We start from the raw sequence: 26,612 nt of genomic DNA, 5'->3' as shown, positions 1-26,612 counted from the left end.
CTCTCGTTTTCGAGCTTGTCTTAGAATTTTCTATAGCCCACGGTAACTCGGTTGAATTTTATCCACAAAATCATGTAACGTTGAGATATAATGTAAATTTGATTGTGTCAGCGCGTGGCACTGGTGGACCAGAGGAGAAAGGGAGAAAAGAGTGTACAAGTACAGGTTGTGAGCTACACGAGTACGAGGAACGACAACCAGAACATTTTCTGTATTGTGGGAGGTTTGAGAGAGGAAGAAGGAAGAAAAGAGAAGCTCTGATTCATCTACAGGAGTAGTCACATAATCTCTGATATTGCATTCACTTGAAGGCCCAGCAGACTGATTATGGAGACTGGGTCTCATTTTCAATAGATACGGCGTATATTGTGGAGTATTCCGATTGCCTGATTCTGATTTCACGGGAAGGAAGGAAGCTCTGATCATAAAATCAATTGCGCACAGAATATACAGCAACAATCCACTCCTGTAACAGCCCACCGGTCTTGGTTGAATACAATCAATGAGGTAGAGAAGATAAGTCTGCTAGTAGATAAAAAAGGCGGAAGCCCGACGGAAGTGAGGCTGAAAGGTGAGTAGATTTGATATCTAGTGAGAAGGAGAAAAGAGGGGGGTTATGACTGTAACTGCAGCTATCTGTGAAAATGACCACCACATAAAGCAAACCAGCTTTTCATTGGTTCGCAGTGCATCAAAATATCAGGAAGAAATGACCCTCGACAAGGATTATGATGGCGAAGCAACGTCTGCAAGGCGAGAGGGAGTGAGGCTGATACTCCATTCCCCAAGCTGAGAGAGTACTGGTGTACCCATGATTACGCCTTGGCATGGGATCTTAGCTGAGTTACACGGAGCTCCTTAGTGGCACCGGAAGAGCCAAGGCCCAGAAATGCAAGCAGAGAATATGGCGATCTTTAGCGTAAACGAGAAATCGTGGGAGGATCACGATAGATGACTTGCGGCCATAGGAAATCTGCAAGTAACGAATGTAATCTAGGATATAGCTCGTGAGCCGAAACCCTCGTCCACCCAACTTCCGATCCAATTCCATTATCCGGCTCATCCTGTGCATCAAACCATTGCATATCAAGCACATTCACGTAGGCCATCGTCCTAAGATTATCACCAGGTGTCCATGCATCTGGTGACGAGGCTTCTAGGACAGAGTCTAGGGCCTCTTTATCCACGACGACAGGGTATCCTTGTCGGACAAAAGCGGGACAATATTCCCCCTGAAGAGATTTCATGAGATCCCGGTGGCGGCTAAGAAGGCGGGAAAAATCAGCACTTCGTTTCCCCATAAATATTTTAGTTTAAATCGAATAGGAAGGGATCATAATTCATACCGCCAGACTTCCTCATATGAAGAATTGTCTAGCGAGGGGTCCGATTGAACATTCCATTCAAGTTGGCCTAAAAGGAATTCTCCATCGCCATTCTTGTTCTCCGTCCTAGAATCCAGTAGCCGCATTTTTGCGAATGCTTTCATCCGCTCAAGGAAACTCTCCCACCGTGTATCATCGTCGTAGTAACATGTACGGTAGAAACAGAAGCCCCATGAATTTTGGCGTTTCGTCGCCATATCATCGCGGATGCGGGTGGCATCCGTTCTGGTAGTGGCCATTGTGTACTAGACGCGAGGTGGTGGATCAAGAACTAATAAAGGACTGGCGTCGGGGATACATATTCAGCCTCTTAAATACTTGTTATCATGATTGGACAGTTGGCGACACGTGACCGTAACTCCCTCTATACGCAGCTGAAGTAGGAACTCGAAAGGTCTATAAGGACATTCATTACCGCATATGTATTTAGTTCTTCGCGTTCTATCACATATTTGTTGAGACATTGTTACTAGGAACCTATAGTTCTAGCTTCACTATTCAATTTCGTGCTTAAGACAAACTAATTTACAAGGAGAGTATCCTTAGTCTCTAGTCTCTCGACTTAGTTCTTAAGTATAGCCTGACTTAGCGCACTACCTGGCACAGCCTCATAGGAATCTACTCATAGATCCGGGTCTATATGAAGCCAATTGGCAACGGTACGGTTGCGACTGAGACTTGAGGACGAGCCTTGAGTCCTTGACTTAGCACCGCGTAACATAGTGTAAGGTGTCAAAAAATTGAAGGTCTCAAGCGAGAAAGGAGAATTTATCTGTTATAGGTACATTTTGAGAGCATCAGTTTGTTGGTTAAATGTGCGATCGCCGTTCGGGTTGCACTCAATAGAAAAGATTATCGAATTTTTGATACATTTCAGAGGGGATCCCCACTTCTGCCCGATTTGGTAATCGAAAATCTTCCCGCTAACCCATCTAAGTCGAGAGTCGCATTACCGAGGGGTCAATACGGCAGTCTAGCGACGAAAGGTGACTTTTCACGCGCTCACACCTGGCTTCTCACCCTACCTATTGCACATTCACCCTTCTCACTCCCGATCGCGTGACGCTAAAGCGGCTCTCACTAACTTATCACCCTGGTGATACCCACCGAACTACTGGCCGCACTTAAGCAACACGCCGGTTAGTTACCTAGTAGTACGGCGGTTGACTGCGAATCCTAGTTGTTGTATTTTTTTTATTCCTTTCTTGATCCTTTGCCGGTGTTCACTTCAAGACTATCCTTTGCGGCTCACTCGCTATTGCGAAAATCATATTGTAGATCTCAGGATAATTCAATCTGTCATGAATATAATCCTCAGAGTCCAAAGACCTGGTTCTATTCTTCCCAGGTCCCCAAACTGGGTACAAAATATAACGCCAGCTTTAAAGCTTCTCGAAAAGAGAAGAGATTTAATTCAGTAGCTGGTATTAGAATATTTAGTTTGCTCTTTTTGTCAAAAAAAGCATATATTTAATCGTCACAATAGGACCCTCGAGGGTCGTATGCAGTTATAAAATAGGCCACGAACTTCCTGTGCTTACTCCGGTGTAACTCGTTCATGCATAGCGAGGATCTGATATCGATGGTGAAAGGCAATATTATGAAATGAACTGGTCGGCCACTTTTACAATGCAGAACCTTCAGCAAAACTTGGAAAATTTAATTCTCTACCTTGTTCCTCTCCGGTAGCCCAGGTCCTGTGAGAGCCCATGGCATTCGACTACTAATACCCCGCAACCTTCCACCCTCGCTTCATACTCTATCCTGTCTCAAGCTAGATCCCTAAGGATTCATTTGACGCAATGCCCACGGAAACTTACTCGTTGGCAGAGGTACTGGCCGTCGCCAAAACGCACCCCTTCTATAACCCGGATGTGCAGTATCCGGCAGATGCCAAAGCGATCCAGAGAATTCGGGAGCTCGTTAACGAGCAACCGGCGCTCAATCTCCAAGATCAGCCATTGCTTACTAAGAACATACTGTAAGACAATAGTTAGAAGAATGCCAACGCTCAGAGATCCATTTCACACTCCCCCTCTCTACCACCGCCCACCCACTTTTTCATAGCTGAACGAAAAATTTTCAGCATCGCATTCTCCCTTTCTGACATTACATGTTTGCTAAATACTGATTCATTCAGGTACAAGACAATCAAACGTCTAACACATGATGTGGACTCGCAAAATACCTATCGACATAGTTCATACACGAGCATTACAGGTGGTGGCTCCGGGGGGATCCCCATGATGTTCGCGGTAGACGTGCATGAAAATCGTCGTCAGAGAGCTCAAATGGGCAAGTTTCTCAGAAGATGCGGTGTAATCGAGCCTCATGATTGGGTGCTGTCTACTCAGTTAGCCGGTGGCTTCTATAGGTGACTAGATCCAATTCCAATAGATATGCTGTCCCTTCTAACCTTGTCAAAAAGGGCCCTCGATCTCACAACAGAACTCATCGAAAATGCGGGAGGCACTATTCTGAGCGCTGGAAGCTATATGCTACCTGCGGAGGTTGCCCAAGCTCTAGCTGATTATCATGTCAACGTTCTATCTGGTGACAGCAGCCAGATAATTCGAGTGGTCAATTATATCTCTACGATGACACAACAAAATCGCGATCGCATCAATATCAATAAGATAATCTACACCTCCGAGCCGCTTACTGGTCCCCAGCGAGCATTCATCAAAAAGGTCCTTGGCGACGTGAAGATCTTCTCTATCTTAGGTAGCGCTGAGGTGGGTCCTTGGGCGATCAGTATCCCCGATCTGATGAAGGATCAAGATCCTACCAGTACCACCGACTTTATCTTTGATACTCGCAATGTGCTGGTTGAGATTTTCCCTTCTTCAGCCTTGCAGGATACATCTTTGCCTAGTCTAGATCCAATTCTTGATCCGCTGCCACAGGGAGAGTCGGGTCTTATTGTCCAGACATCCCTTCAACGGCTACGCAATCCGGTCGTACGCTATATAGCCGGTGACATTGGTTCTGTACATCCAATCCCGGATGTAGCCTATGGTATGATCCCTGAAGCCGAATACCTGCGTGTACTGCGCATGCAAGGACGCGACCGTCGCTTCAGTTTTAAGTGGTTCGGTAACTACTTTGAGTTCGAGAAGATTGATTCCTTCATGCAGGTCAAAGAACATGGCATACTTCAATGGCAAATTATCCTAGGCCAATTACAGACCTCGCCACAGGTGACTCTAGAAATGCGATTGTTCAGATCCTCGCAGGAAGAGTATCTCTCCGATCAGGCTCTTATCCAGGGTCTGATGTCTTTCTTTACTGTATTTCCTGAGAACGAACATCTGTTTCGAGTCGTGTTTCTCGAGGACCTTGGGGGATTTGAAAGAAGTGCTACTGCGGAAAAGATTATTAAATTCGTGGATCGTTGCCATTAAGTGATGGAATGGAAACTCGGGATTAAATTTCAATATAGTCTGATTGTTCATCTATTAGTCCTGCTTGTAAGATGGAAACCAACGAGTAAATCAAAAGGCCAGCCTTGGGATGCTATAACAATATTGTACCGCAATTATCATTGTATCATGATGCACGTAAACAGATATCCTCCGAATTAGTATACTCTTCGCAATAGAGACCGCGAGGTCAATGCAAGTCTTGAATCATGAATCCACCTGCCCGTAAATGCTGGATTTGGGTCTGACAAAACAGAAAAAAAGTAGAGTCAAAGATGAAAGAAAAAAAACACATGAAAAAAAAAAAGAGATAGAAAAAGAGAAGCGTTGAGGGTATCCATAAGTCATGCCAATAGTGTGAAATCATATGCATCATAAGTAATCATCATTTAGACGCTGGCGGTGCGTCTCTTAACCTCACTCGGCTTCTGTGCATATGCAATCAACATACGGAATCCAGTTCCACGTTGCTGACATTCGCGAAGAACCTTGCGGTCGTTCCACATGCCCGGATCATTGTCCCCGGTGTCGGGGAGCACAGGATCCTCGTAGCACTTCGTATACCACCACCGACCGACACGTGCCACAATCTTGGCGATTGACTCGTCATTAGCGGCGGAGGGTGAAGGGTCTGACAAAAGATCCCCCAGAGAGACACTGGTGTCATCCGAAGGCGACGATTTTGAAGCCGTTCGGGTGCTCTGGCTACCCGTCGTTCCAGTAACTGAGATAGCTGGGAGAGAGAATCCGGTTGAGGAAGTTGTTGCTGTTGCCAAGAAGGATTTGTTCGATGAAGAAGTAGTTGAGTCGGAGGATCGAACGACCATGCCTGCAACCGGGATTCGCACCATGCATCGGCGGAGATTGTCAAAGCCCTGCGTGCCTAGTAGACGCTGAACATTATCGCTGCTAGGCTTGAGGCTAATGGCTGGGTTGGCGAGGCAGGTCATTTCCTTGAGTCGTCGGACGGCTTTACGGGTGCGAGGACCCATGTTCACCATGTCCCGGTCTAGGAGACTCATTTCCAGGTAACCGCCGGCGCGAAGAACACGTTTACATTCCTGAATAATGTTATTCTGCATCGCCTCGGGGCTTGCTGCAGGAAATCGCAAAACGGTCGCGGCGAAGTAGTCTTTGGGAAACGGCAGAGGGTTTTGCAGACCGGCGTGATAGACCGTGTGGTGGTTGGTAGGAGGCTGCCATGCAGCTGGATGGGGCATCGCTGTAGAGACTGGTCGACCGCTCAAGCTGTATACCTCGGCATCGGGGTAAGTCAACGAGCAATAGAAAGACCAATCGTCGTTCCCGAGTCCATCAATCACAAGGATTCTTCCATGTGTTCCGGTCTTGACGTGGTTGTGTGCAGGGCTGAAAAGGACACGCCCGAATGATAGCCAGCGGCTGGTCATTAACGAAGCAGATCGCATATTAGTACGGGTCACAGCGTCCCAAGCTCGCTCTGATGAGCCCGGTATGGATTTGCGATCATCGCGAGATTTGGGTTCAGGACTGGAAGCTGCGGCTAGAGACTGAAGAAATGTCGATTGCTGCTCTTGGAACTTGCCTTGGGGAGACTGCACAGGATGTTCTGGGCTCCGAGGCTCCTCGTTCTCTCCGTAGCTGGCAATGAGGTTACTGTACGACGGTTGAGTTGATGGAGAGAGTGAATAATGCAAAGCAGACGCAATTCTAGAACGACGCAGACGAACCGAATCGCTACTGGACCGAATTGATGCTTCACCAGATGCAGAGGGGCCGGGGTGAAGGGAGTTTGGATTGTTCAATTCGTCCTGGAGAGCTCTGCTCGCCATAGTGGCGAATTGAAACCTCTCATCATCCTCTGGCTTGTTAGGTTCATCTGGCTTTGATTCATCTGGGGAAAGGACATCAATCAAATCATCATACTCCTTCCAGATCTCATCTTCCATAGGGGCTGTTTCTGGCTTGGGAACTACAGCTGTCACTGCTTCCAGAGGGCTGCTTGAGGATGGAGAGCTCTTTTGTGGCGAAAAATGGATAAACTCGTGAGCCGAATAAGGTCCAGCAAGAAAGTTCAAGGCGCTAACCGTCGCAGGTGCACTAAAGCCTTGTGTGTAATTATATCCCCAATCAGGCGGCTGGCTCGATGGAATGTCCGCTTGTTGCTTCCAAGGAGAGTCGGTAAAGCTTGGATAGTCATGTGGACCTTGCTGTCTATAGGCTGGTACCGATGGCGGTGATTCAACGACACTGAATGGACGAGAGAATGATCGAGTGGCCGGTGTATGTTGTCTATCGCGCCTAGAAACAACTTTAGGGATGCGACCCACAGAAGCCAGTCGTCTAGGTCGGCGATCCTCAGGGCTACTTTCAGAGTCCAGATCCATCAGATTGCGATTGAACATTGCGGTCTTCGGGGAAGAATGTCCTTCCTTCTCAAACTCGCCATGCATCTTCGGTGGCGAAGGTAGTAAGACGGACGGATGTCTTTTTCTAATATTCAGGCTTGCTGGTACCTCTACCGCTGGTACGAAGATTTCCTCTTCTGTAGGTGGCGAGTGCTCGATATTATTGATTATGTCGTCAAGTTCATCGGAGTCGGCATCCACTAGTGCATAGTGGGCAACAGGTCGGGTCTTCGGCGCTGGTGAGATCGCTGCATGGAGCTGGGCAGTGTGGGAAACCGATGTAGGCTCAGGAGCAGGGGCTTTAGGCGGTTCAGAGCGGTTTCTTTGGAATAGATTCCACCTAGAATTTTTCTCTTTCTTGTTGACTTGCTGACTCTCTTTCGTGGTCGCTGGTTGTTGCTGATTCGACGAGCCGGCGGTGCTTTTTGGGATCTGGACAGGAAGTGTTGTTGATGCAGCACTCGATAGAGATGTTTGAGTCTGACCGGCTTCTGGATTTATATACACCTCACGCTTCTTCCCTTTGGCCACTGGCATGCGCGACTTTGGTGGTTGCGGACGATCAGTGACCTCGGGTTTTCTTTCTAGACTCTGGCTCCGAGCCGATGATAAGGTAGTGCTCGATGCAGTAGGCAGCTTCGCCTCATTCAGAATATCTGTCGAGGTTGTCACCAAGGAATCCGTAGATTGAACAGTAGAAACTGTGAGAGGAGTCGGACGATGCAGGCTTGATGATGCAACACTAAGGCTGCTCATGCTCTGTTCGCTTTGGGTTCGTGAAAGGGTCGATCCACCACCGCTGATGATCACTGGCTCAAGGCGACTTGAGAGAAAATCGTCGAGTTCCAGATCCGGGCGACTTGACATACTTCCTTTACTACTAGCAATTGATCGCGGTGCGCTTCGGGTTGTACTCGTTGATCGGGTCCTGGCACCGCTGCTACTGCTTGCACTCGCTTTTCTCCCGCGCTGGCTGTATTTCCCGTATCCTTCATGACCAGTCCCTGCTACTGGACCCTTGCGTACTGGTGGTCGATTCTGTTCACCAGTGTTGCTTTCCATTTCTGGTTTCGATTTTTTGGGGAAAAGGCCAAATCGCTTGGGTGTGATGGGCTTTTTCGGCTCACTATTCTCCTTGGTAGCTACTTTAGGGGGGTCCTTGACCAACTTAGGCGATTTGCGAGTCATTACCGGGGACCCTGCTTCGCGCGATGGAATTCGAGATATGTCCTTGGATCGAAAAGTGTCCACTGAAGTGGCAGCAGAAGGGTTTGCAGTTGGGTAGGGCTGAGCCGCCGTAAGAGCTCTTTCCATAGATTCCCGTCTCTTGTGGCCCGTGGTCTTAAGGTATGGCAGATTGCTTTGAATCACTGGTGATGTCTCCAAATTCAACCGATGGGTGCCATCTCGGCTTGGTCGTGGTGGTGTTTTTGGCACACTAGCCTCGAGGGCTGTGGGGTTGACAATCCTTCTTTTATGCACGTTGAAGAGTTCTCGCTCGGCTTCCTCGACTTCCTTTCTGGCCTTTTCTACATCAATGTCAGAGTCTTTGGACGGAGAGTCCTTCGGACTAAAGTTCACGGACGACTTTCTTGGAGGCGGGCTGTGGGGAGGACCTGGGGTCTTTGTAGCAACAGGCTTGGGTATTTGTTTCGGTGCGGTGGATGCCACTGGACTTGGGCCGAGAGACCGTTGAGGAAGTGCTGTCCGGTGTGTTTTGGGCTCTCGTCGATCACTCTGTGCACTTTGAGGACTTGCATGTGAAGAAGGCGGCGAGAAAAATGGCAGTCTAGTGTGGGATGGGCTAGGCTGTCTTAAACGTCCAATTTTGCTTGAGTGCATAAGCCCCGGTGAGTATGAGGACAATGAGGTCGGCGTTGAACCACGACTCCACATGCCCGGGGACTCAGAGTACCTTGTCGAAGGGCTGCTTGCGGATGGAAAGGAATGTGTGGGAGGAAGGTTCTGAGTATTGACAGTACGGAGGCTAGCCAATTCTGCCGGGCCAGTCTTGGGCGTTTCCATGGCACTTTTCGGCGTCTTGTCACTCGAACTTTGTGAAGATGCCGAGGCTGACGGCCCAGCTGAGTATGCATCTGGTGTAGAATGTAACCTAGGATCCTTCATTTCGTTCGGTTGGCTTTCTTGCGGGATCACCAGACTGAGCTTCTGGGCTTGGCTCTGCTCCACATGCTTTCCTATCAACGGCGCCTTTCTGCGCAGGACATTTCGGGTCCTCTTAGCCGGTGGTGGTTTCGCTTGGTAGCTGGGCCTAATTGGCACAAATGCTGACGGGTTCGTGATATCTAGAGTGGAGACAGAGGGTGGAATAGGTTGGACTGGGGTTTGAGGCGATGGCGTCGACGGAGGAATTTGGAATGTCAAACCGCCAGTACTGGGCCGCGGTAGCAATGACAGTCGTTTTGAACGATTGTTAGATGGTGCCGGTGCGGGGATCTGTCTACTCCCCTCTGCACTGGAGAAAGATGATGCGCGACCTCGAGGAGTAGAATTGACTGGCCTTGCCAGTGGAGATCTTTGAAACCGAGATGCATTAGGGATGCCAGAGTTGGACGGCGGATGTGATGAATCTGCAGACGATGCCTTCGGCGGCATACGTCCAGAGTTGTACGACATGGTGTGACCGTGATTGGAGTCTCCAGTTCCCATGTTGAGACAAGTAATCGAATAGGTACATATGCATTGAAAACGTAATCATCACGCTAGTGTAGGGTATGTCGATGGCCCTAGATGTATGCATGAGCTTCATAGGTCTGATGGGACGCCATAGTATGTGACGAGGGTTCAAGACTACTGACGTACAAAAATCCAAGTCGTTACTTCCATGCACCGGTCTCCAAGACTCCGTATTAATAGTGGAGACTGGAGATAGCAGTGGATATTCGTATCTCGAAGCCAGCACACAAACTATAAAAAACGCAACTAAAAACGCAATTAGAATCATTCAGACGTGTCCGACAGATGTCAGATAAAAGATTGAAATTCACCGACTTTGTTCTGATCGGCGGAGCTGCAGCTGCTTCGCCACAGCCCAGAGCAATGTGGCATGAGAATTTCAAGCCTCGGCCACGTCAGTGGTAAGTCCATAGGAGCCTAAAATAAGTAAGATTTCTTGCTTTGATCCCATAGCATGAAATTTTAGGGAAAGAGAATAAGAAGAAAAGTTTTCAGATGTACTCCCGTCCAGGTTTTGTATTGCTGACTCGGGTGTTTCTGCCCGTTGTGGGGAAAATCGAAAAAAATACTCTTCCACATATAGAATGCCGATGGTTTAGGGATTTTCCAATACACGTCCCAGTACAAAGCCACCATTGGTGCACAAAAGGTACGTGATGAGTCGAGACTTGCACGGGCTAGACCTGTAGGAGACAAATCCTGAGCCGGATCGTGCAAGTCTGAAGCAACGGCCCCAAAGCCCTCCGCTACAAACCTAATCCTATCACCGTGACAAGATTGCGCACGGAAGCTCGCATGGGGGAGACGGCCCACTCGAGGCCTTCCCTGGCTAGAATCTACTATCGTTGGTCGGACGGATATGTACTAGGCAAAAGGGTTTCGGGGAAAGGCTATCAGCGGCATAGTTCGACATTGGTTGCGACAGTGGCGGGGTGGATTTGGGTGGCACGTTCGAACATTCCAACACTTCAAATGGTGCACATTCAAACCAAATCCTCCAGACGTTCAAGCTGAGCATAAGAGATTTGGTAAAGCTTCTGACTCGAACTGTCCTGTCAGGAACCAGAGTATGTTCACCGCGTTTGCGTCGCCTCTTTGACAACTCATCGATCGGGGACGCCGAACCCGATCTTACTGCACGGCGATCCATCCCTATTTGCTTTTATTTTTTGCTTTTTGTCGTGTGCTTATTGCTCAGCGCACAGTCCTAGTTTTTATTTGATTTTAGATTTTTCCTTACTCCAGGACTCGGAGATTTTCCAAACGTGGTCGCTAGGGGTCCCTGCAAGACCGGTACTGGTTGCAGGAGAATCTGCAATACGTCAATGAGACCTGTCTACTTACCTTGGAGTAGACGCAGTCACAGGAAAACGGGTTGCTTCGGATTATGATAAGCCAGATTTCATTTCAAACATCATGTCTCGATTAATCTATAAACCGTTATCCAGAGTCTGGTACGAAGTGGCCCGTCCCGAGGCCTTGACCAGGGAACATTCCCTTGACTCAATCCCAATAAAAAGAGATTAGTGGGGGTCGTATTCTCTACCCTATTAAATATAACCATTATGATTGTTGGGATGCCATCAACCAGTGGTATACAACGTACGACCACAAGGCCCTAGCCTAGCTGGGACCGCTGCAGCGGGCTTGCCTAGTGGGCTGTGATGCTCCACCGGGAAATCCAGCAATGAACGCCCCGGACTGCGTTGATTGACGTAGTTAACCGCCCTATATTCTTGGCCCCACCCGCCACCATTGAAGAAATGGTGCTTGGTGGCCTCGGATTCGCTGGACTGGCCTTCCATCCAAGTGGAGCCCGGCGGTAAACGCAGTACTGGCTAGGCTTTGGGGAAATGAGCCAGGGTCTTTGCGCAGACACTTGCGCCGAGTTACGAGCGTAATTGTACTTATGCGTGGGGACTCTCTAAATCCGCCCTCTCGAGCTCGGGAGTTTTTCTGTCTGTGGGTTCGTCGATCCCGAACGCCGATCTGGAGGGGCCAATCCGCCTTGGGGCGTGCGGGCGCAAGAGTGGCCAGCTGCGATGCTGCAGGAACCGGAGGCTAATGCACTTTTCAGCTGACTTCGCAAAAGGAAACACTGATGCTCGGTGCTTGGCCCTTTTTAAGGATTTGCGTCTTGCGATTTGAGATTTGCGATTTGCGAGCGGCCAGGTGATATTGTCAATCACTCCATATGATGTGATCAGGGCAAATTAATGGCAGTGATGAGATTTAACTTCCATTCATTCACATAACACTTAGCAAACCATTGATTTCCATAGCATCTTGGTTCAAACGCCCCGTAAAGACCTGAAATATGTAGACACAAAAAGAAAAGAAAAAAGATCTGATTTTAATAACAAGAGAAAGAACTAAAACATCAGCAATGCTTGAAATATTCAAGCCGCAGTCGCAAACCGCTTCTTGCGCGCCTCCGCAGCCAATCTGTCCTTGTCATTCGGGTTCTTCTGGCCATTCGAAGCGCTAGCTCCATTATTTCCACCGCGGCGATTCTGGTCATCTCCACGTCGGTTACGGTTGCGACCGTGATCACGACGCTTACCGCCCCGGCCACCTTGACCACCTTGCTCAGTGCGAGCCCGCTTGCGCGACTTCTCATCAGGGAGCGCCTGATCAAGGCCCTTCACACTTGCGCTAGCAGCGCTGTCGCCTTCGGTGGTAGTACCAAAGCGCTTGGCGCGTGCGAGCGACTTCTCAGCCTCCTTCAATGCAGTCTCCGAATCCTCGATGATGCCAAACTTCTCGGCACGGGCCTTGCGCTTGCGCAACTCTTCGTCCAGCTCGGTTGCAGGCAGACCACGAGTGTAATCAACAGCGGGCTTCTTCTCGGCCTCTGCAGCGATTTTTGCGGCAGCAGATTCGACGTCGCCGGTGGACTCCACCTTCAGGTCGTCGGTGGCAGCAGGATCAGTGTCGAGTTGCTGGTTGGGAACGGCAACCGGGTTGGCGACAGCGCCCTTGCCGCCAGCAGCAATGGCGTTGGCGCCTGCCTCAGTAGCAGGCTGCTCGGTCACGGCGGTCTCGGCGGGTACGTCGTCATCCCAGTCGATCACATCCTCTGCAGCGTCGGTCTTGGAAGCTGTGGCGGGAGCTGCAGCGGGAGCTCCCGACGTCTTCTCGTCGTCCTCCTGGATGCGGGCTACTAGATCGGCCTTTTTGCCGGTGTGAGCAAGGGAGCGGGCTTTAAGGATCTCCACAAGCTCGGCGTTGGTCTTCTTGCTGTAGTCGGTGGCCATTTTGTGTGATTGGTTTGATGGAGGTGGAATGTGATAGGAATTTGGGGTTTGGTGAAGAGAATTGGTTCGGAGGGGTGCAAAATTGATGTCGGGGGTATCAATACTAGTTCGCGATCATAATGCGACAAAAAGGCTGGTCGAGAGTGAATAAAACCGCAGTGAATGCACAGCTGGGGATGACAGATGTGGACGCGAGCAGTCGCGTCGTTCGGGGATTCCGGTCATGTGACTGTCGCCTTTTGACCCCGTAATGAACGTCAACATTCGCTCAAATATTTTTAATAAGTAAAGAAATCTTTACCGAACAACATTGTTTTCTATTATTTTCATTACTCTGGTTTACGCATCTGAATAATTTTCTTATTTCATAAAGGCTATCCTTAGCCGGAAATGACAATGTCAAGCAATTGAGTTGACAACTCAGTCCTAGATAATCCATGTGTCCCTCGGCCACCCCGAGTGGAGGGAAGCATTGCCAACATGTCTGCATTAGAGAACAATATTTTCTCATAGGTTTTATATTTGAGGCAAACTCAGGTCCAAACGCCACTGCCAGCTTAAAATTTTTCGTGCAATAAATTTGTGCATCGCCACCTAAACAGGGTACCAAGCTGTAGTGTGCTCTGCTGAAAAAAGTCTACAACGTCCGTGCGATCTGACTCAAGATATGACAGCTGTTCAAGATTCTCAAACTGGAAGGTTAGTATCTCGGCCACAAAGTTTAACGAAGTGAATGCCCGGTTTACGAGCGGTTGGGTCATAGTAGCACGCGCTGCGCCACATTCGGAACCATTGTCCTGCGCCACCTTGATTCCTTGATTCCTGAGGCACCCACTCTGGCGCTAGGCCCAAAGCGAGAGTATGATATGTACCATGCTCCATAGTAGTATACCCCACGGTGCTTCTTTGACTCGAAGTACTTCTTTGTTGCTTGCAGTCTGGTGGCTGTGCGCAAAAATGAGTAACACAACGAGCAGGGACTTTGATCATGTTGATAAAGGCAAAAATGTCAGTTTCTGGAACCACCTTGGCACCCAGGCATGCCACAACATTGGAGGGCATATATTGACATCTTAAAACTTTACATTTTGGCCAATTGCGATCAACGACTTTCAAAAGAGAGCTTCATGGATAAATTCTAATCATCGATTCTGCAAATACTTGAAATTGGGAATAAATCAAGGATATCATATAACTCTGCTTCAGAGCGATGCTCTCGTAGGTTGCAGGGATCATCACCCATAGAACCAGTATTCTGCTGCATATTGGACCTCAATAGTCTTGTTCAATCCAGCACAGGTTGATGGCGCAGATCCCTGATATGTATTGACACGGTAAACTTTCTGTATCGACGTTAGAATTTAGTAATATCTACAATCTTGATCAGGTATGTCTCACCTCAATGCCGTTTCCAGAGCAGTTCCCGGGTTTTCGATCAAGTTCCAGCCAGGCAACATTTTGGCATGTCGAACTGCTAATTTGGGGTGCATCCACTGATGCATTCTTTGTGGCCACCACCCAGTCCTGACTACCACTTAGCCTCAAGTCAAGGACAGGATATCCTGCGGCATTGAAGTAATGTTCCCCGATGATGAGGTCGGAGGAATTTGTGGTGTGACTCAAGAGCTCTGCTAGGAAAGCAAGCGATCCAGTTGGTGTCTCTCCGAAAACAGCAGGCATCTCATGCAGCAGAGTCAAAGATTTTGCTGCAATGCAAGAGGCATCGAAAAGGGTGGCTGCTGCACCGACGGATACGGGTATTGCGGAGGATGTAGAGTTTTCGCAGGTGTAGTTCTGAGTTCCCCGGCCAAGAGCAATGTATTTGAGATTCAAAGCTGTTGTAGGCCGAGGCAGTTTGATCGCCGTACCATTTAGTGGGAGGACTGCACTTGAAAGGGAGCATTTTCCTAAGGTAGTATGGTCGAGCTCGTTGGAAATTCGAGAAAACGTGGACGCTAGCCTCAAAGGGCCAGGGAGTGAAGAGACACCAGCTACTCCTACCGTCAAGAGCAGGAGGATAGTCTGAAGTGTATTCATTGTGGTGAGGGCTTTTCGAATGATAAAAGCCGAGTTCGATGGTGTGTTCCCAGGGACCGAAAGCTGGTCAAGAGAAAGATACTCTATGGGTGACGAGAGAGAACAGAGTGAAAGGTGGGAAAGAGATGTTGCTCATTAAATACGAAGAACTCTCTATATATTCTGGATGAAACAAAGAAAGAAACGAAGTCTCAAATTTGGAAAGTTATGAGTATCATCAGGCTGACTTGATATCCCACGGAAGTCTATATTAAACCCCATGACCGTGGCTTGCTTTATTAATCTGCCTCACCGGGCATTTAATTAAACTTATCTGGTTTGCATCGAGAAGTTTTGTCTGACTTTTTACGCGCTGATAAACTGGGGGTGGCTCGGAGCTAAAGATCCGAGGGTGCTAAAATCGGCCTCTTTGTTGGCTGTTGGGGACCCTTGCAACGAATGAAAAGCTTAGCAGTCATACTAGATGGATTCAGACCTGAAAGTCACAAATATAGTATTGAGTTCATAGCGGTCAGATTGTTTCCCGGTTCAATGTAACCATATCGTGCAGTCAAGCATAGATTACATCCCCACTTAAGGGCTACACTAGCCGCCAAGGTGCATCGATCAAAGCCTGGAGAGAGAGACAGTCCCGGAAGTTGTGAGCCTGAGCCTGATCTCAATTAATTCTGCCAAAGTATTTCAGATTAGCCTTGTCTTGGTGGTGATACGAGTCTTAAACACGGGCCTTAGACGTCACCGATATGGATCTTCTACGTACCGTGATGGCTCCAATGTTGCTGTTTCTATCATGTATGCCTGAGCCTCAGGTTGGAAGTCATTTCCCTACAGGTTATTCCTTAAGGTGATAATATTCAGATCTGGAGTTCTATCAACGTGCAAACTGCGCAATTTTATTCCCAAAATAGCAATTCTCCACTCACTGATACACCCAATGTGTGACATAAATAGTCTGTAAGCGCCCTCGGAGCGCCACAAACACCCAGATGACACCTTAACAGCCATTCTGCAGCATCAAGAGTACATTAAAGTCAATTTGGGACTTACTTGGAGACCTGCTTCAATTCATCGTCATAAATGTGTGGGGTTCTTCTCAATTACAAAGTAAAGTAACTGTTGACCGCAACCATGTAGAGATGACTCAACCAAAGCTAGCAAGTCACGTGATACTGCCCTTAGTCATCCACCGCGACTTGACCGGGCGACGTGCTTTTTGCACGTCGCCCGCGCCGATCCTCAGTCACACAGCTTCATCCCATCTTCGATGCTGCCGTTTACACGGTGCCTACTCCGAATGTAGCTGCGGTGACTCTTCCTACTACATTTGCGCGATAATATTTCCATCCGTACACCAAAGCTTTCACCATGTCTGACGGTAAGTTTTCTGCGCCCGCCTACCTCAACTGCTCAGTACTGACCCCTACTTCAGCCGATCTTGAAGCCGTCCGCCGGCTCCAAGCCGAGCGCAATGCTGCTGCTGCGGGCAAGAAAGGTTCAAGGACCTTTGATTCGTCTAGCCAGCGAACTGACAATTCGACCAAGGCCTCCCTTACCGAATCCTTTGATACCACTTTATACGAGCGGGACGGGGCAGACAGGTTCTCAGGCTATGACACCTCTATCGCTGTGAATGGCGACGATGAAGAGATGGAAGACGCGAATGGAGGCCATAACTTAGTCGGCCAATACACCGCAACCCGAAGTCAGATTGATGAGATGGCTCACGGCAACGGAGTCGAGGAGGAGGATATCATGCTGGGCCGTGAGAAGGCTGCACGAATCGCTGATCGGGAGACTGACTATCAAAAGCGTCGATTCGACCGAGGCCCTCTGACACCGACGCGCGCGGATCCCTTCGCTGCCAACAACCAAGCGAATGCCGAGGGGGATGGACAGACCTACCGTGAGGTTATGGCTCTTCGCGAGCTCGAAAAGGAGGAAGAGCGAGTCCAGAAGTTGCTTGCAGAGAAGCGAGAGCGTGGGGAAGATGTCCCTGAGCACCAGGCTTCCCTCAAGATGGTCGAAGGCGATATCGAGAAGACCGAGGCTGGTGCAGCTGGCGAAACGGGCGGTAGAAAGCGCAAGAAGCGTTGGGATGTGGCATCAGAGCCCAATGGAGAAGGACAAGCTGAGGAATCTGCCGAAGCAAAGAGCAAGAGATCTCGGTGGGACCAAACTCCTGCCCCTGGTGCTGCGGAGGAAGCCCCCAAGCGTCGCTCACGATGGGATCAGGCGCCTTCTCTTACTGATGCCACTCCTGTTGGCAACCAAGGACTTGCTACTCCCATGCATCCGTCCCAGGGTGGTGCTTTGCAACCAACCAGCTTTGGAACGGATCTTTCTGGTCGAAACGTCGCTTGGTCGGATGAAGAACTTGACATGATGCTACCCACAGAAGGCTACAAGATCCTGGACCCTCCTCCAGGATACGAGCCGATTAGAAATCCTGCCCGCAAAATGATGGCCACACCAGCACCTATGGCTGGCACCGTTGGTGGGTTCATGATGCAAGAGCCTGAGAGTGTTCGCTCTATGGGTAAAGAGCTTCCAACCGATATCCCTGGCGTGGGTGATTTGCAATTCTTCAAGCCGGAAGACATGGCCTACTTTGGAAAGCTTATGGAGGCTGGAGACGACAGCTCTATGAGTGTGGAAGAATTGAAAGAACGAAAGATCATGCGATTGCTGCTCAAGGTCAAGAATGGTACACCACCCATGAGAAAGACTGCGCTGCGTCAACTTACAGACAATGCTCGGAACTTTGGTGCTGGTGCCTTGTTTAACCAGATCCTTCCGTTGCTTATGGAGAAATCATTGGAAGACCAGGAACGCCACTTACTCGTCAAGGTTATTGATCGAGTGCTCTACAAGCTAGATGATTTGGTCCGACCTTATGTCCATAAGATTCTTGTCGTCATTGAGCCATTGCTCATTGACCAAGACTACTATGCTCGTGTTGAGGGTCGGGAAATTATCTCCAACCTTGCCAAGGCTGCTGGTCTCGCTACTATGATCAGTACCATGCGCCCCGATATCGATCACGTTGATGAGTATGTGCGAAACACTACCGCTCGTGCATTTGCCGTTGTGGCTTCTGCCCTTGGTATCCCCGCATTGCTCCCATTCCTTCGCGCCGTCTGTCGCAGCAAGAAGTCCTGGCAGGCCAGGCACACTGGTGTCAAGATTGTCCAACAGATTCCCATTCTGATGGGCTGCGCAATTCTACCCCACTTGAAGGGCCTTGTCGATTGTATTTCGGACAACCTTAGCGATGAACAAGCCAAGGTTAGAACAGTCACCGCATTGGCTGTTGCTGCTTTGGCTGAAGCTGCCAACCCTTACGGTATCGAAAGTTTTGACGAGATCCTGAACCCTCTTTGGACTGGCGCGCGCAAACAGCGTGGTAAGGGTCTGGCCGCCTTCCTTAAAGCGGTTGGATACATCATTCCCCTGATGGATGAAGAATATAGCAACTACTATTGTTCTCAAATCATGGAGATTCTAATTCGCGAGTTCTCATCGCCAGACGAGGAAATGAAGAAGGTGGTATTGAAGGTGGTATCACAGTGCGCTAGCACGGATGGTGTCACTGCCGGATACCTCAAGGAACACGTCTTGACCGACTTCTTCAAGAGCTTCTGGGTGAGACGTATGGCCCTTGACCGCCGGAACTACCGTCAGGTGGTGGACACTACTGTCGATCTGGGCCAGAAGGTTGGCGTCGGCGAGATCCTAGAGCGGGTTGTCAACAACCTCAAGGACGAGAGCGAGCCTTACCGCAAGATGGCTGTGGAGACTATTGAGAAGTTGATTGCCTCCTTGGGCGCTGCAGATATCTCCGAGCGATTGGAGGAGAGACTCATCGATGGTGTTCTGTATTCATTCCAGGAACAGAGCATCGAGGACATTGTTATTCTGAACGGATTTGGCACAGTGGTGAATGCCCTTGGCACTCGATGCAAGCCATATCTCCCCCAGATTGTCAGTACCATTCTCTGGCGATTAAACAACAAATCTGCCACCGTCCGGCAACAGGCAGCCGATCTCATTTCGCGCGTTGCGATGGTTATGAAGCAGTGTGGCGAAGACGCCCTTATGGGCAAGCTTGGTATTGTTCTCTACGAATACTTGGGTGAAGAATACCCGGAGGTTCTGGGCTCCATCCTAGGTGCCTTGCGGTCTATTGTCACAGTGGTCGGTATCAACCAGATGCAGCCTCCAATTCGTGACCTACTGCCTCGCTTAACACCCATTCTTCGTAACCGTCACGAGAAGGTGCAAGAGAACACTATCGATCTTGTTGGTCGTATTGCCGACCGTGGCCCCGAATCCGTCAATGCTCGTGAATGGATGCGAATTTGCTTCGAGCTGCTTGATATGCTGAAGGCCCACAAGAAGGGCATTCGTCGTGCAGCCAACAACACTTTCGGCTTCATCGCCAAGGCTATTGGTCCCCAGGATGTTTTGGCTACCCTCCTGAACAACCTTCGAGTTCAGGAGCGTCAGTCCCGTGTCTGTACCGCTGTCGCTATTGGTATCGTCGCCGAAACTTGTGCCCCCTTCACTGTGCTTCCCGCTCTGATGAACGAGTACCGCGTTCCGGAACTTAACGTGCAGAATGGTGTTCTCAAAGCCATGTCCTTCTTGTTCGAGTACATTGGTGAGATGGCCAAGGACTACGTCTACGCCGTTACTCCCTTGCTCGAGGACGCCCTCGTTGATCGTGATCAGGTTCATCGACAAACGGCGGCCAGCGTGGTTAAGCATATTGCGCTGGGCGTCGTCGGACTTGGCTGTGAGGATGCTATGGTTCACTTGCTCAATCTCGTTTTTCCCAACATCTTTGAGACGAGCCCTCACGTTATTGACCGCATCATCGAAGCCATCGATGCGATTCGCATGGCAGTGGGTGCCGGTACCGTTATGAACTATGTCTGGGCTGGCTTGTTCCATCCCGCTCGCAAGGTGCGCGTACCATACTGGCGGTTGTACAACGACGCATATGTGCAGGCCGCGGATGCGATGGTCCCATACTATCCCAACGTGGAGGATGATGGCATGGATCGACCTGAGTTGTTTATCATCGTTTAAGGCCGATTTTAATGGGTCATTTTCATTTGCTTCTCTTTGCATGACGCATAACTATTCCAAGGTTTTCTTTTCAAGGAGCTTTATGTTTGCTAGCCGGTGTTTTTGAGTTTTTTTTTTCTTCTTTTTTTCTTGCGGGACGATCGAACGATCGGCGTGATGCTGTATATCAAGATGTAAAAGTCACTAGGAATTTGATTCATAAATGATCAGCACAGATCTGGACTTGGTATCTATTCGGTGTATTTGAATGCCCAGGTAGTAGAAAAGAAAGACTTATACTGTACGAATCGAGGACTCAGTGATTCCAAGGTTGCTAATATTCAATTGGAATTGTTAGAAGACAGATGCGTCATATAGGTAGCTAAAGATATATAATTTAAGCTGCACTGGCAACCTTGGGATCGCGGATCTACCTAAGCTGTTTTATATACATCAGTTATAGGGAACCTGGAGGTGGCAATAGTCGCACACCTGAGCGATGCGAAGACAAGTTTAAGAAAATGACCAGGTAGATGAAAATGAAGTGAGTAACTTGAGCATAAAAACGCCACCGATTTAGCAAGGCGGTTACAATATATAGATCGAGATGATAGTCTTCAACTTGATCTAGTTCGCTTAAGAGTCGATCGCTCCCGCCAGACCCTGGAACAATCGACGGCCAAGCATGACAAGGCAAATTTTTGGGTAGTGATCGCTCGTTTGACACGACAATCACTGTCAATCCTGACTATCTTCTTCCTGTCCGGGGTGCTCAGCTCTGGGGTTTCGACGTCTGCAGAGCCATTTTGGTGGCTGCACCAGGATCTCGGGATTCTGGGGTATACAACTCCAACGAAAAATTATACACTACATTGTATCCAGCCCATTCACTTGATTACGGCCGAGAAGGCAGACACATTCTCTTCAGAATCTGAACACAATTAGGGGAACTCCTCGCCCCCTATCTTCCATTTCTCCGAACAAGAAAAGAAACACATTTGCCACCAGAGGATTTTATCGCAAAAATAGAAAAACAGCGCAATCACAGGAGGGGCAGGGGAATTGGGTATCAGAAATCAAGATACTCCAATTTTCCTTGAAATTTCGATCTTTCATTGGAGGTTTTTTACTTTTTTCTTTTTTTTTTTTTTTTTTTTTTTTTTGTGCAGTTTGGGTTTACCCACTAAATCTGTTGCCGCATACTTGGGGGGGGAAGTGGGATCAATTGAACAGAGTGCCAAGAAGCGTCAAATGCCTAAGCTTGCCGTGGGGACGCTTGGCGCATGAAAAGCCGCGTAAGCTCTCCATCGGACGTCAGGCGTGCCCTGTGGGGACATGCGCGAAAATCCATGGACGAGGTATCCAGCCAATAGGCGGGGTTTCAGACCCTGGTGGAAGTGGCTTGCAATTATAAAATTCTAAGATTAATGGGTTTGATTGACCATAGTTCAATGTTAGTTCAATGTTAGTCCCAAGGTTATTAGTTCAGTATAGTACAGTGAGGCATAGGGTGGTCCTTGTGGTTCTTAGTTTACAGGGATTTCCATTGCCCTGCATATGATTTCTACAATTCTAACTGTGATCTACGAAGATCTTAGAACCGGAAGATATACCATATACTGCAAAGCTGAGAAAACCAAATGCAAGAAATGATTAATAAAAATATGATACACTTAAAAAGAAAAAGAAAAAGAGATTCCATCCCGTGTCCTCGGTATCAGAATATGTCGCTGGACACACCTTCAACACAGCCTCCCCCTGAATTCGTCCAAACAACTTCCAATCATAGCTCACTCCCTGCACCGGGGAATGGAGAGGATACTCTCTACTGTACTTTGGTACCAGTCTCCATATTACACACAGACCCTGAGATAAGGGGGGAAGAAAAAGAAAACATATGCCTGTAACACAATCAACACATTGGGTCTCCATCCAAAATGCCCCTCTCATGGCCCCCCATCACTCCCCCCCTCCCCCCTTTTTTTCTTCGTGGCTTTTTATTTTTTTGGGCGGTGGATTTTCAGGGTCTACTGTCCCCATTGGGCGGCACGCTGGGGATCAAGGTTTAGAGTTTGGCTTTATTCTAATTTTTTATTTTTATTTCTTTTGCGCAGAGTTTGGCGGACTCGATATGGATACCTACATACACAGTTTTCTTTCATTGCCCGCCATTTTGTTGATAGCGCAGCACACGGCTGGGGGGTGGCTTTTTTTTTTTTTTTTTTTTTTTTTTTTTCTTTTCTCTCACTTTTAAATTGCGCGAACCGAACTACTCCATTCTATTCAGACCACTTGGACCATGGATCCGGAGAGAGTGTTCATGTTGATTATGCTTTCTGTTTACTAAAATTGTGGGGGCGTATGTAGGATGAACGCCAAAGGCGTCCTGAGCCCCCACCTCGTATATCGTATATGTACTGCTTCTTTAGACGTTAAATTGTCAAGTATATGTTTTCTTTTGCGTGATCGAGCGGAATTTGCGCTGTTCATGATGGGTTGTTTCTGATGCAGTTCTAAGCAAGGTCTTGGTATACGTATATATATATCGTACGGGTGTGCCTGTCAAGTATGCGAGATACCGCAGGTTCATGTGAGAAGCTCCGAGAGGTAATGGAGAGCTTCAAGGCCAATCAGAGCCAAGCAGAAATACAAATCTCGCAATAGGACAGGGATCAGGGATTGGAGAGGGAGACGCATTGACTAGAGTCTGCTCTTATCCCGCGTACTGTTTATGAGTCCGGGCATTTGTACAAATATTGAAAAAGATTCAAGTTATAGATCATGACCGGGCCAACTACTGTAAACATGCCTTGATACATTATCAAGTGATAATTTTGTTGCAAGGGACCAAGACCCTGCATCAAAACTCTCATGACGGCAGTACATCCAGCATAGGCGGCGAGGGGCGTCATACTCTAGTGGACCAGGTAGCCCTTTTTCGCCCGTTCCCCCCATTTTAATGAGCTCAAAGATGTCATCTTTCATCCATTTCAAGACGCGGCTCGAGTGCATCCACTGGTAATACAGTACATATAGCCCCCAAACGGGACAACAAATGACATGTGCCAAGGAAGATACGATCCGCTTCCTGCAAGTCTGTGCTAGGGGGTAGCTTGATCCTGATCCTGTGTAAGGGTGTTAAGGCTAGGTGCAGAGAACAAGCGATATTGGATGTGGAAGGGGTTGGTAACACAGTGCCCACGTTGTGTCCGTTGTACAACGCACACCGTAAGTTATGGGATTAGGGTTTGATTTGCTTGGTCCAAATGCGATCGGAAACATGAACATCAACCAGTGAGAGCTGACTCAAATTAGATGGCGGGGGTCAGCTCGATAGCCACGTCGGCATACCTACAGTACATGATATACTTGTAGATATGCTCCATACCTAACTTGGAGCTGTATACTGTATTCCAAAAACGCAAGATGACATCGCGGGCTGCGTACCCCGAGGTTATCCGTGACCATCCCAAACCTGTGAATCCAAAGCGAACTCGTACGTAATGGGCCGGGTCGTGGAATTGTCCCCTGAAGCTTACTGCCTGCCAGATGTAGGATAGTAGTTCATTCGGGGGTCCTGAACTCGGGACGAGGTGGAAATTGAATAGGACGTGTTACTTGAAGTAGTTTAGCCAGCAATACTCGGTCGTCCATTGCGATCTCGAACGGTTGGGGTGAACAGGCCTCGTGCCAGAGCCAATCAGAATATGAGAAATTCCGATAGAGCCCAATCCGGGAGGAATTGGCCGGCTCGGATCCACTTCAGATGCGGGCGTTTCAGAGTGTGATTAGCGTTGACCCTGAGAGTGGCAGTGTTCTTAGTGTGAAATGTGGATCTCCACAGGATCGCACGCAGGGATCATGTTCCTCTGTAGGGGACCAGCCCTTGATCCCCGCAAAGCCCGTTGTGTTAGTCGCCTATCACGTCATAGGCGTCAAGCCACCTTTCCCTCCCCTCCTTAGCATCCTTTTGCACGTACCGTGATAGGATTTTGGCATTGTGCATACTAACATATGCGTTATAAAAGCCTAAATTTATAATGGAAAATCATCACCGAGGGAAATGACGCACGAACCACAATATCCTCCCCAAAAACAGGGACTGCACAACCGGTTCATGTGGTTTTTTTTTGGGCCTCTTTCCCGGTTTAGAATGGGAATTGTGGTGGAGGGAACAACAATGTTTCTCATACCACGTTAACCAAGACAACGCTGCACGGGACGAGCACGCGTCAGCTCGCAGTGGAGACACGAGATATATTCCGAGTCGATTGGTCGATCATGTGGTGCCAAGCTCGGCTATCGACTATCTGCCGTGTGGTGGGTCCGCTTACCCCAATCCGGCATGATGTCGACACTGGTTCGAGGAGTCTGCACAAACACAAGAATGTGGATGAGGTGGATCTGGTCTTCCCGGTACAGTCCATAAATCACAAAATCCATTAAATCCCACAATCCACCCCCAAGTTAAACTATACGGAATAACCCCTTCGGGTGGATCTTTTGGGGATTCCGGTATCGGGTGTGGATTGGACAGAAAGGGGAGAGAGACGGGTGATCCAATCACCGCTTGATTAAACCGCCATCTGTTCGAGTCCTCCGTCATATCCTGCTTTTTTTCCTTTTTCGTTTTTGATTTCCGATTTTCTTCTGAGTGGAGGTGCCCAACTTTACCTTTTAACCAATTTAGCCGGCCGCGCACCCGCGCCAGACCTTCCTCCATTTCTAGTGGAGATTTCGATTTCCTGGATCAGCTGGAAAAGTGTGGTTCTAGTCCATGTTTCATGGTTTCTTTTCTATCTATAGAAACAGCAATTTGTTGGCGATAGCGGTACAAAATTAAGTATCAGTCAATTAAAAGCACTAGTGTACATAGAACTCTCACTTGAGTATATACCAAATGCAACGTCGGTCCGCTAATTAAGTCCGAACGGTGATGTGCACATGAGAAAGTCGGATTTAGAGGACAATCTCTTTGACGATCTGCCGTGTGGACACCGCCAAGATCGGAGCCCCGTGCAGATGACAGCCCTTTGGTGTACAGAGTGCGACTTGGGTTCCTGACCCCACTAGTAAAGCCTTCAGGTTACATATCGACATGTCGGGTGACTCGAACTTCTGATAAGGAAACCTTATATGAATCTTTCGTTATGCATCATATTAATTGCACCGTTTCGTGGAGGCGTAGAGGCACTGTAGATGAGGGAGATTGATGCTCTGTTGGCTGTAACGCCCCCTGTTGCTTACTGCCTGCGAAGTGGGTCCTCTTGGCCCATTTCTCGTAGGGCGGAATTACAGTATGACGGTCTTGTTGATCATCGTCATGACGTCGGGCAGATCTGGGATGGATGCAAGATATTCATTACACTTCTTCATGATACGCAATAATCTGGGATATGCGATATGTCTTTGATATCCATATGTTGTCGCATGCTCGACCCCTCCCCATTCCGGGGTGTCCCGCATTTCAGTTTTGTAAGCATGGGAGTATTTCTCCGACAATTCAGCGGGCACGGTGACCGCCTTTTTTGAGGTGAATTTTCAGCGCGTTTCTCGGGAGTTAAGGGTACCAAGGAGGAAAGCCGGGCTTCCGAGCTAGTTGTCCTTGGGGAGTTTGGGGAGTCTGAATTTGAGACGCGTCATGAGAGTGAGCCGTGTTACAGGCTGCACTGTTCCTGATCCGGGCTAGTGGAGGAAAAGCGGTCAGTTAGGGATTCGACCTGGCAACTTACACGGTTGCCAAGTCTCCACCACCAAGCCGTGTTGCATGGACCTCTTCTTTTCCCCCTATGGGAGTGAAAGGAAAAAGAAAAAAAATTAGAAAAAAAAATCGAATTTGAACAAGCCGAGACAAAAGATCCTGACATTTGATCTTCCCCCCAAACTCTGTTTTTCCGGCTGCGTGTAACCCATGGCTATGGTTAGCCCTAACGGTCTTTACTTTTTTTTTTATACTTGCATATTAGGTTTAGATTGTTAGAGACGAGAGATGTCATTGTTTGAGATATACTGGGGCAGGCTTCGTAAGTCAATAGTGGACTTTGTGAAACCGTGGGGGGCGAAAGCACCCCCATCCACCCACGGGCTCTCCTATTTTACCATTTGGCATCATTTTTTTTTTTCTTCACAATGAAAACAAGTAATCTCTCCTATTCAAATGATGCAATCCGTCCAGTAAATCCTACCGGTGAGATATCGAGTGGGCCAGACACGGGATGGCTTAAAGGGCGGTGCTTGTTTTTTTTTTCCCAGTTCGCGCATTGACAAAAAGCCACGAATGGATCAAAGGGGGACAATAATCTCCCCAAGCGCGTTCTGGCGCTCCAACCCGACAAATGCCTAGATTCATCGGCTTCC

At 48.6% G+C, this 26,612-nt stretch overlaps 6 protein-coding genes across 6 annotated transcripts; 2 read left to right on the top strand and 4 right to left on the bottom strand.

Annotated features, from left to right (window-relative positions):
• Positions 1 to 914: 914 nt before the first annotated feature.
• N7484_004485 (uncharacterized protein) lies at positions 915 to 1,624 on the bottom strand (the record flags this gene model as incomplete). Its single annotated transcript, XM_057114905.1, has 2 exons — positions 915 to 1,263; positions 1,347 to 1,624. 2 exons carry the CDS (start codon positions 1,622 to 1,624, stop codon positions 915 to 917), a joined length of 627 nt encoding a protein of 208 aa, XP_056975045.1.
• A 1,563-nt stretch (positions 1,625 to 3,187) lies between these two features.
• N7484_004484 (uncharacterized protein) lies at positions 3,188 to 4,789 on the top strand (the record flags this gene model as incomplete). The annotated part of the gene is made up of 3 exons (XM_057114904.1): positions 3,188 to 3,366; positions 3,526 to 3,759; positions 3,814 to 4,789. 3 exons carry the CDS (start codon positions 3,188 to 3,190, stop codon positions 4,787 to 4,789), a joined length of 1,389 nt encoding a protein of 462 aa, XP_056975044.1.
• A 407-nt stretch (positions 4,790 to 5,196) lies between these two features.
• On the bottom strand, positions 5,197 to 9,831 carry N7484_004483 (uncharacterized protein; the record flags this gene model as incomplete). The annotated part of the gene is made up of 1 exon (XM_057114903.1): positions 5,197 to 9,831. The coding sequence occupies one exon, from the start codon at positions 9,829 to 9,831 to the stop codon at positions 5,197 to 5,199; it is 4,635 nt and encodes a 1,544-aa protein (XP_056975043.1).
• A 2,459-nt stretch (positions 9,832 to 12,290) lies between these two features.
• Positions 12,291 to 13,148, bottom strand: N7484_004482 (SAP domain-containing protein; the record flags this gene model as incomplete). The annotated part of the gene is made up of 1 exon (XM_057114902.1): positions 12,291 to 13,148. One exon carries the CDS (start codon positions 13,146 to 13,148, stop codon positions 12,291 to 12,293), a length of 858 nt encoding a protein of 285 aa, XP_056975042.1.
• A 1,235-nt stretch (positions 13,149 to 14,383) lies between these two features.
• N7484_004481 (DUF3455 domain-containing protein) lies at positions 14,384 to 15,185 on the bottom strand (the record flags this gene model as incomplete). Its single annotated transcript, XM_057114901.1, has 2 exons — positions 14,384 to 14,491; positions 14,547 to 15,185. The coding sequence occupies 2 exons, from the start codon at positions 15,183 to 15,185 to the stop codon at positions 14,384 to 14,386; spliced, it is 747 nt and encodes a 248-aa protein (XP_056975041.1).
• A 1,365-nt stretch (positions 15,186 to 16,550) lies between these two features.
• Positions 16,551 to 20,276, top strand: N7484_004480 (U2 snRNP complex subunit HSH155; the record flags this gene model as incomplete). Its single annotated transcript, XM_057114900.1, has 2 exons — positions 16,551 to 16,560; positions 16,615 to 20,276. 2 exons carry the CDS (start codon positions 16,551 to 16,553, stop codon positions 20,274 to 20,276), a joined length of 3,672 nt encoding a protein of 1,223 aa, XP_056975040.1.
• Between the last annotated feature and the right edge of the window lie 6,336 nt (positions 20,277 to 26,612).

This window comes from Penicillium longicatenatum, assembly GCF_028827895.1.
Source record: "Penicillium longicatenatum strain IBT 33135 chromosome Unknown contig_2_segment0_segment0, whole genome shotgun sequence".
Lineage (NCBI taxonomy): Eukaryota > Fungi > Ascomycota > Eurotiomycetes > Eurotiales > Aspergillaceae > Penicillium > Penicillium longicatenatum.
The sequence above is the reverse complement of the archived record's forward strand: the minus strand, read 5'-3'. Positions and strand labels throughout refer to the sequence as shown.